This window comes from Talpa occidentalis, unplaced genomic scaffold, assembly GCF_014898055.3.
Source record: "Talpa occidentalis isolate TD23 unplaced genomic scaffold, MPIMG_talOcc4v2.1 talOcc4.11, whole genome shotgun sequence".
In the NCBI taxonomy this organism is placed as follows: domain Eukaryota; kingdom Metazoa; phylum Chordata; class Mammalia; order Eulipotyphla; family Talpidae; genus Talpa; species Talpa occidentalis.
In genome coordinates, this window is record NW_023601104.1 from 1,644,428 (window position 1) to 1,654,301 (window position 9,874).

At 42.6% G+C, this 9,874-nt stretch overlaps 1 protein-coding gene across 4 annotated transcripts in view; it reads left to right on the plus strand.

Annotated features, from left to right (window-relative positions):
- The window catches only part of HMG20A (high mobility group 20A), a 73,503-nt gene extending 64,700 nt beyond the window's left edge, over nt 1-8,803 (plus strand). For all 4 annotated transcript variants that reach the window (XM_037502059.2, XM_037502058.2, XM_037502057.2 and 1 more), the window contains exons 7-10: nt 1,332-1,407; nt 2,056-2,271; nt 2,920-3,062; nt 6,066-8,803. In XM_037502059.2, coding sequence (XP_037357956.1) covers nt 1,332-1,407; nt 2,056-2,271; nt 2,920-3,056 — 429 coding nt within the window. In that variant the 3' untranslated portion in view covers nt 3,057-3,062; nt 6,066-8,803. The remainder of the gene's footprint in view (nt 1-1,331; nt 1,408-2,055; nt 2,272-2,919; nt 3,063-6,065) is intronic.
- Nucleotides 8,804-9,874: the final 1,071 nt, after the last annotated feature.

Here is a 9,874-nt window from a genome sequence, read left to right on the forward strand (position 1 = left end):
TTGCTTAGCACCGGACCGTCTGGGCACCGGACCGTCACGTCGTAGTGTTCAAAGATAAAAGACACCACTGGTGCAAGAGTAGGAAAGATCCATTCTGTCACCTTAACGTGTTTGTATAAAAATGGTTTCTAGATTTGCTTTTAACTGTTCTTTATGTTACAAAAGTTTTGGAACCTTCACGTTTCACTAGCATTTTCCTCAATACTCATTTCTAACTGTTCTCTTTACCATCTTGCATTATGCAAAATTTTAAACACTGTGCCAAGATGTTTATAGTTTATATTCATAACGGTTTCAACTCCAAATTCATTGTAAAAATTGCAGCCAAAGCATCTTGAAATATTGACTTTATTCATAAGGATCATTGTGAAATATATTTTGCAGTGGCTTTGTAAGACTTTTAATGACTTGTTGGTGAATGAATTTTAGGTTTTGTTGTTCTTTTCTGTTTCACGTAGCCTTGACTTTTTCTTTTTTGGAACCAAGTTATTTCTGACTTCTTAGATTTTTTTCTTTGTTCCCGTGTCTGAAGAAAATCTGAAAGATTCCCAATTAGGTTGTCCCTTGTAGAAATAGAAATAGGAATATAAGTGGTGTGCCATTATTACTCTCATGGCTGGTGGCTCTCTGCTTAAAATTATTACTGATCACTATGCACATTTAGACTGCATAGTTCTATCTCAGAAAGCATTGTGTATGCATAAGCAATAGAAGCAACTGAAGAAGCACACCCAGGGGCCTCCCTGATGGCCTAGTGTCTAAGTCTTAGCTCTGTCACCGTGTTGGCCTGAATTTCATCCCCAGCCAAGGAACTAACCCATAAATGACAGAGCAGGCCTTTCCTATCTCTCCCGCTGCCCCCCTTAGCAATATATTGCAGTGGATCTATCTGTTCTGCTCCCCTCTCTGTCTCTGGTGAATCCTCTCACCCCCTACACTTCTGGCCTACAGCACCTCAGTTCTATATAAAAGAAAAAAACACCTAGAAGGTTCCTTTCTCTGTTTCTACCTCACCACTTTCACAACTGTGTTCTCTTGATTTCAAAGCACAGAACTAAGCAGTGGCTTCCAAATTCTCCAATAGGGAAATTTACAGAGGTTTGTTTCAAGGTTTCTCATTGCACAGCAATGGTACACCTTAGAGATCTGAATGCTTAACCCACTTGAGCTCCATAAAGATTGAGTTCCAGTGAAAAGGTACTTTCCCTCCTGGCACATGCACTCATTCCTGCTCACCCTGCTATTTACCTGCAGAGGATGTGACCATTGTGCCTTCAGGCACTGCTATTTAATTATTAAGATTTAACTGTTTTGTTACTTTCGATTTACAGAAAGAAGCAGAGGTAAAGGAACGGTCTGTTTTTGACATCCCTATATTTACAGAGGAATTCCTGAACCACAGCAAAGGTGATTACCAGAGTGTCATTTTCTGTTCCTCAGATCTGTGAAAGGAGATGTAAATGTCAGAAGGAAGTGATTGTTCAAAAGCAGTATTAGTGCTATTCCAGACCATAGGACTGGTCTAGAAGAAGAAAACTGTTTCTGTTTTGCTCTCTAATAAAGGTAACTACTCAAAAGATCAGTGAAAAAAGCTGTCCGTTTTGTCAAAGCTGCTTTAGTCTCCAGATCCAAGAAAATAAATTATCTCACTAATTCACTTGTGTTCAGATGCTTAGCCCTGAACCCTTTGTACAAATGGACGCTTAGGTGCACATCCAGGATCTAAGAAAGAGCAAAGTTGACCCTACTGCAGTAAGGAAGAGGACCCACAACTGTTCTTGCCTGGTCTCCTAGGGTCCCCCTGATAAGTCTAAGAACAAAACAAACAAAATTTTTGGAATTGCAGCTGTTCCTGGCAATCTTAAGAATATAGAATATGACCATCTTTAAGCCTTAAAATAGCCCTAGGGAGCAGGCGCTTCATTGCTGAAGGCAATATTGAAATAAGGTGGGGTAGCTAATTAGAGACAGCTAAGGAGAACTTCGATTGAGAGTCATTAGACTCCCCGGAGACTGCTGGTGCTGTATGTGTTCTGTGTGGGGTGTGCTCCTCAGCTCGGGAGGCAGAGCTCCGCCAGCTTCGGAAATCCAACATGGAGTTCGAGGAGCGGAACGCAGCCCTGCAGAAGCACGTGGAGAGCATGCGCACGGCCGTGGAGAAGCTGGAGGTAGACGTGATCCAAGAGCGGAGCCGCAACACCGTCTTACAGCAGCACCTGGAGACCCTGCGGCAGGTGTTGACCAGCAGCTTCGCCAGCATGCCTTTGCCTGGTAATGCCATCCCCCGCTGAGCGCGTGGATGGGGAGCCCAGGGAAGGGGCAGTTTATGTGGGCATCATGTGGTGAAGCCAGGTCTCCTTCATGAGGAAAATCCATGAAATAAGTTTATATTTTTCCCTCAGAGTTGTCTGTAGCTCATGTAATCTCAGTATTGGCTAAAATCATTCAGAATTTCAGGGTGTCTGGTCATGTAAATTTTTCTTCAGTTATATTTTAATATAATTGGTTTCCTTTCTATTCACTTTAATTTGATATTCAGAACAATAGAAGCTGAGTAATAATCCTGAATAGCACTTATGTATTTTTTGCTTGCTTTGAGATGTTCTAATGGGATAAAAGAGGAAATAAGTATTAGTATTTCTATATACAGTTTCATGTTGACTCTGCACAAAGCTGGCAGAGTCTCTGACTTTTTGTTTTATGTAGCTGCTGTACAGCAACGCTATAGCCTATCTGTTTATTTAGAATGTGCAGACTCATTTCATTTCCTTGAGGTTTACAAGTATCTCCTGAAATTAAAATCTTGTTTGTGCAGAACAAGTAGAATCACGATTTCTTTTGGTGTGGATTCACTTAACTGTGTTAGGACAGAACTGAGTAAGGAGGAGTTTCTTACTCTTTCCTCTTATTTCACTTCAGGAAGTGGAGAGACCCCTACAGTGGACACCATTGACTCATATATGAACAGACTGCACAGTATTATTTTAGCTAATCCCCAAGACAATGAAAACTTCATAGCTACAGTTCGAGAAGTTGTGAACAGACTTGATCGTTAGGGAATGGTGAGTGTTCACTGATGTGGTACTTCTGTGCCAACACATCATCAGAGATAAGATGGTATTTGACTGTTCATACTACTCAAACCCTGAAATTACATGGAATAAATGAGCTGCAGACTCGATTCAGATTCCTTTTGCATGGTTGCTGAGTGTAGTAAATCATGTGAGAAAACAGAATCAGGATAGTTTTTTTCCATGCATGCCTCAGCATGGGTTGATGGACAGAAAGAGCATCGTTGTGGTGGTTGGTCCTGGCTGCTAGCTCTGTCACTCTCCTGTTAGTTGTATTCTCAAGTGTTTCCCAAATGGCCTTTGAGGAACAGGTGAGAAATTTCAAGGAAATCAGCCCCAACATGGCAATTAAAGTATCACTTCACTGTTAATCTTCCATTTCTCTAGAAAATGTTAATGATAATTTATAATAATAGTCAGCAAGACGTTGTAAGTCAGCAAGTAAGTCTGCGTAAGTCAGGAGCCTTACCCCCACCACTCAACAGTAACTGTTGTATGCTGAATGTTAATGTGGACTAACCTTACAGGGACACACTTAATGCCCTGATGGAACAAATTAAAAAATAAACTCTCAAGACATAATAAAGGAGAGAAAAAAATAGGCTTTTAAAAAATATATTCAACAAATGACTTGTTGTTACATCCTTTCAGAAGGAAAAAAGGCACATTTCCAGAGGGATGTGATCATATAAATTTTTTGGTACTAGTGGTCAGTCATCAGTGTCATTCCTTAAATGGAATCGGCATTTGTTCACTCAAATTCCTAGAGCTAGGGTGTCCTTTAGTGTGCCGTCCCACGGAATTGATAGCCCTTTGGTCTATAGATTAAATTACATCCTCCCTGCAAATACACTGACTGTGGAAAGCTTAGTGTGGGCCCTGTGGAAAGTAGACCCCTGGTGGGTGCTAAACCAAGAGTAGGTAGCAGGATCTGCTCCTTAGAATGGCAGGTTTGAGTCTTTATCTGTGTGTCCTGCAGGAACATGAAGACGCTCATCACACATTCATGTTCTCATATGGTTTGGATCTTGAGTAACGTAACATGTAAATAAAAAGCATGCTTCTTTATCTAATGAGGCATCTGCTAGCCGAGACAGAAGCAGTCGTCTTTATCCTTCTTGGTCATGCCCTGGGATGGTAACTGTACAAGGCAATTCATTATACTTTAGCCTCAGCCGTGCTCAGATGGGGAGAGGATTATCATCCTTCTAGTGAGTGACCAGATGGAACGGACTGTGCTTCTAAGAGATGGCTGGACTCCCTGCAGAATAAAGAAGTGGCATTATTGCTGCTGCTTATGAAGGGAACAGCTTGTAAATCTAGGCCTGGGGTTTTCAGGAGCTCACCAGCCTTCTCATTTTCACACGGTGTTTTCAATTAGCGCTCTTGGAGGCTTGAAAAGAGAGAGCTGGGAGAAATAGTGTGGAAGATCGTGAAAGAACATAGTAATTGATAACATGGTGTTTCCTCACATAGGTATAGGGCAGTTATTGCACATTTTGAGCCAAAAGTGGTTTCCATTTTGAGCATTTTGTCAGTAAGGCAGAAGAGCTTTACCCGTCTTAAGGCTAAGAGCGATACTGTCTGCTTTCTGGGGTGCCTTTCAAAACCTACACTGTTATAGTCCTGATTTTAAACCTATAAGTGTTTTGCCCTTGAAAAAATAATACCTGAAAATGTGAACCATTTTATTATTATTGATTCTTACACTCTAGCTGTGCAAACACAACTAAGAATGGATAGTTCCCCACACCCCCCAAAACTGTTAAATGAAGCAGTTAGAAAAACTATGATTAATACTAGCTTGGCCTCATTATACAAATATGTACAAATAGCTAGGCCTGATATCCCAGGATTTATGGTGCAATTAATTACTTTGACATGAGCTTGGCATAGCTTTCATCCACTGTCAGGACCCAGTGAGTGAAGGCAAGCTAATGGTCTTCAGGTTTTAGAGGAGCACATTAGAGCTGGCAGGGACCTGTGGAAATCCCAACATTTTACATGTGAAGAAACTGAGTCCCAAAAGGTTGAAATGTCTTCCCTGAAAAATGCCTGACTAGATGAGTACAAACTCCAGGACGAGGAGAAATATATCTAAACTCTGGTTCAGTGGGGTCTCTAAAACATTGCTCTAAAGAAATGGGGGTTGGGGGGTAAGTGTAAGAGAAAAACACTAAAACTCTTTGGCATGAGACCATTCAGATACATAGGGAGTAGATGGGAAAGAATTACAATCCAGTGGTTATAATGGTATAAAATTTTGATCAACTCATTAAAAATTATATTTTTGTCATTTTTATAAAATTAAACTTGGAGAGACAGATAGTGTGAGAATTACCCCAGCTTGTCACTTTCTTTGTGGCTAACTAGTAACTCAAGGAAAATGAAGCTATAGACAGAAGCCGTAGGGGAGATTTCCTGTTGAGAGGTGAATGCTTTATATAAACTATCAAAATTCATATGCTGCTTCACTTCAGTTGGACCAGTTGATAGATGTCTGGCGGAGGATTGGGGGTTAAAAAAAAAACCCTTTCTTATGTGATTGCATTGGTATCATTGTGAGAAAATGTATTGTTTGTATGCACAAAGGGCATTCTTACACTTGAAGAGATCCTTACACTTACATTGGAAGACAATTGGTTTTGATTGACCACATATTCTTTGGACTCAAGTACAGTACTAATTTTCCATCATCAGATTTGTCCCTGGTGGTTGCCACACTGTTCAGCCGACGGATTTTCCTGCCGCTCCATTGTTGCTTAACTGGAGCAGGGCCATGTTTCCCATTGAAATGTTATCTCAGACATCTCAATGAGTTTGCCTGCGTGCAGCACTATGCTCTGTAGTTTACACACGCCCTGCGCCTCGCCTTAACTCCTCTGAAGATAGAACAAAGCATGTTTTTACCCAGAGCCCTAATTCTTTCAGATCAGCACTTACCTTTTTTGGCATCTTCTTCACCCCACTACTACCCCTTCCCCAATTCTACAGGTATAGAGCTCCAGGATGTTCTGTAAATGGTTTTACTTGTGAGGAATGAGAAGCCATCCATGGAAATCTGAACTGAGTGGAGGCAGAGTGGGCGTGCACATTACTCTGCTTGTGAAAGAACTGCCAGTTATGAGCTAAATGCCTTCACCCCAGGAAGCCATATGCGGGAGCAGCAGAAGGAACACATACATGAACTTCCTCTGGAATCGTTCTTGTGGACTTTGAAAGTGTACAGCCTCTCCCCTGGGTCTTCAGTTTCCTGTCTTCTCCATTTCTGTTGAAGTGGACCTGCATATATTCTGCTGACCAGGCAACCTGAGACTGACATGGCAGCAGTGAAGCTTCTCGTTGTTCCCATTCATAGAGGACCCTTTTGTCAGTAGCTCCAGTTTTCATACCTAGATGTCACTCTTTTTTATATGCCCTTGGGGGGGGGGGCATTCTTTATTCCCTCCCCACCCCCACCAAGTTATACCTCTCCATTGTCTGACCTGAGCTGCTGGCTCAGCAGGATTCTGAAGGAGAGCTGCTCTCATTGGACACACACAGTCTTCTCCCATCATTGCCCTGCTGTGACTCCAGAGAAAGGGACTCACTGTGGCAGTGTCCTGTGGAGGGGTGGGGGGAAGCCCTCCCTCATGGAGGCTTTGTGCTTGCTGCCCAGGAGCAGAATTCTCTCCTTCCACCTTGGTGCTGCCTGCTGTTTGCTCAGCATGGCTGCTGTCCATGCACTGTGTCGCAGCCCCAGGGAGGCGCCTCTGTTCCCATCTATTGGCAATATCTTGTGGAGCATTTTGTTGAGGAAAAGGTCATTAGTAAATGGGAGAGAACGGGAAAAGTAGTTTCTCATTTGATGTGGGAGGAAAGAAAAAACAAGTTTATCATAAGTGAAAACTGAGGGAGTCCCTGTCTGCTTTAAATACTCAATTCATGGCGATCGACAGGTAGAAATCTCATTCAAAATTGTCTCTTGAGCTCATAGAAAGGATTTCTCCTGTCTTTTATCTTCCTTCTGTGACCATAACCACAGAATTCATGTCAAAAGGACCGGGTTGCCTTCCTGCTCTCTTCTTAGGAAGTGATTTTTTCAAACACCAAAGGGATGAAGGGTTTCTGATTCTCACCTCAGGGTTCAGTTTGATTTGGTGTTGATGCTCTAGAGGACAAGGCTGCCAGTTACAGCTGAGATCTTTGGAACACAAGCAGGGCGTGCTGAGCCCATTGTCTAGGCACTGCGCCACTGAAGCAGGTGGCAGCACACCCCCTCACAATACGCTCCAAAGTCAGGGTGCAAGCCAGAAACCATGTCATGTGGCTGCACATCATGTCTTCTCAGCATCTCCTTACCTGATTTCTCAGCCCAGAGGAAATAAAACAGCAGCAAAACCACCTTTTGTAAATGTCTTACGTTGAACACCCATCAAATTTCCATACACTGAAGCCCACCTACAGCTGTCGGGCAGTGTTTCAAAGTTAAGAGCCCACATTATTGCTGTAAACCTACCCAACTCACCTGCTTTTCTGTCTTCCTGTTGTCCCCTGCTGTTCCTGTCACTTCCCTCAGAGGCCTCACCTGCTTAAGCCCAATCTAGAATGCGCTGTCTCTGGCAGAAGGACTTCCATATGCCAGTTCTGTAACTTCATGTCTGCCTCCTGCCAGATGCTTCCTCTCCTTCCTTCCTCCTAATATTTCTGTTTCTCCTTTGTGTTAGTTTTGTGTGACATTTTTAGTTCTCTTGACCAGGAAAGGCTGTAACTAGGTCCAAAGATCATCATTCTCCCGACTCAAGGTTGAACAACTAGCAGTGACATAAAACAAGCCTGTTCAGAAATGTGAGGGATCTCCAGAGAGCCCACATTCTGAGGACATTTTTCACCTAATAAGCAGCCTGCTTTTGAAGTGCTCTCCCAGCTACACACCTGAGTCACTGGTGCCTGGGATTCAGCTGCCACAAAACTGTCAGGTTCTGTTAAGGAAATCAGTGTCACCTCCTCTCTTCCCTGTGCCCAACTAGGAGGTGGTAAATGAGGTTATAGGCTAACACAATACCCAATTCATGTTTCCCAGTACACTTGTAGATATTACTGAACTTACATGCTCTTCTCAAGAAATAAGTTGTTGCCTATTCAGTGTTACAGGTTTCTTTCTTTTTATTAAAAAACAAGGAGCAGTTGAGGAAACTGAGACAAAGTGTTTTGTTTCTGACAAATTTTAGAAAAAAATGTGTACATGTGTTTGGAACTGTTGAAATGCCAAGTTTTCTGTACAAGTGTTTTTGTAATTAAACTTTTAGATTTTCTTTGTTTTTTTTTTAAGAAGTCGATATGCTTGCTTGACATTTGCCTCATTAAAACTTTTCTATGTTGAGTCCACCCGATTCACTTTTACCTGCATCGTAAGGAAAAAAAAAGTCCTACCTCTGCCTTTTCATGTTAAAGACTTTGTCAACTCTACATTAATCATCAAGTCTGTTATGCTTTTAAAACAGTAACACATTCATTTCACTAATTGCTTATTCAAAATGTGTCTTAGCCTGTTTGAGAATTCAGCTCTTTTAATGTATGCTATAACAATGCAATGAGTTGTAATTCATTTTAATGTAGCTGTAGTATTCTGGTGGCAACTTGAAAGAAGTCTGATGTTTTTAAAGCCGGTGACTTCAGTCCCCTTGATAATCTGACTGAAGATAGTCTTCTGTTTGACAGGATCTGAGTTCTCCTTAAATGATTGCGTATAAAAAATAACCATTACTTAACCAATCAAAATCATTTTTAAGGGGAATTTGTCACCTACGCCTTTAAAATCCGAGGGGTGAGGTGACCTGGCTTCCAAAACCTGCTGCTCTCCACGTTACCCCTGGTGCGGCATCACGAGAGACTTGGCTTGTTCCATCTCCAGCAACTCTTTGACATGACATACACGTTGGCTCTCTCACACTGTGTTGTTTGGACAGGCGGAATTAGGTAGCAGAATTGATCTTTGGAAATCTGAAATCTGTTACATAAATGCCAAGAATAACTTAGGTGACTCGGTTAGGATTGGCCCTGACTAAATTTAACAGACACCCAAATCAGCAAAAACTTCAAAAATGTCTCATAGAAAAACATTCCAAGGGTAGAGTGTGCCACAGCACAGTTCCTTTCTCAAGGTCACCTCATGGTCCAAAATAGCCATTTGACCGTCAGCTGTCATCTGGAATTCCTGGCAGCGTGAAAAAGAGAGCAAGAGAGAACAGGCTAAGGCAGCTGAGAGAGCACCCTTAGAGACTTCCTGGAAACCACACTCAGCACTTCCAGAAAGCCCGATCACATGACAAGGGAGGCAGAGAAATGTCATCTTTCCTTGGACATTACTGTCTCCAGTAACATACAGGGTTTAGTCAGAAAGAGAATGAGCATGGAGTACACAACTATCAGCTAATCTCATGACTCCAGTGACTCCACCCGTGCCCCGAAGCTGGCCCTGCCACAACAGTGAATGGGACACATCATCTTGCCTTTGCTGCTGGGTCATCTGAGATTGGCCATGTTCTTCCTTATCATCCTTCCCCTGCCTCCCCTCGCCCCCCCCCCCCCCCCCACCCGCAAAAGCAGCCAGAAAGTTGAAAACTGACTTCTGGGTTAGCATTTCCTGTTCCCACCTTAGCTCCTCCCCAACCCCTCAGCAGCTGGTGGCCAGTTTGGTTTGGTAGAATCAACATACATAAACAGGTGGTAATATTCCCTCCGGTTGTTTGTTCCTTTTCTCTAACTGCTCAGCATCTGCTGGATTTCCACAACCCCAGGATAATCTAAGGGTGGAGAAATGG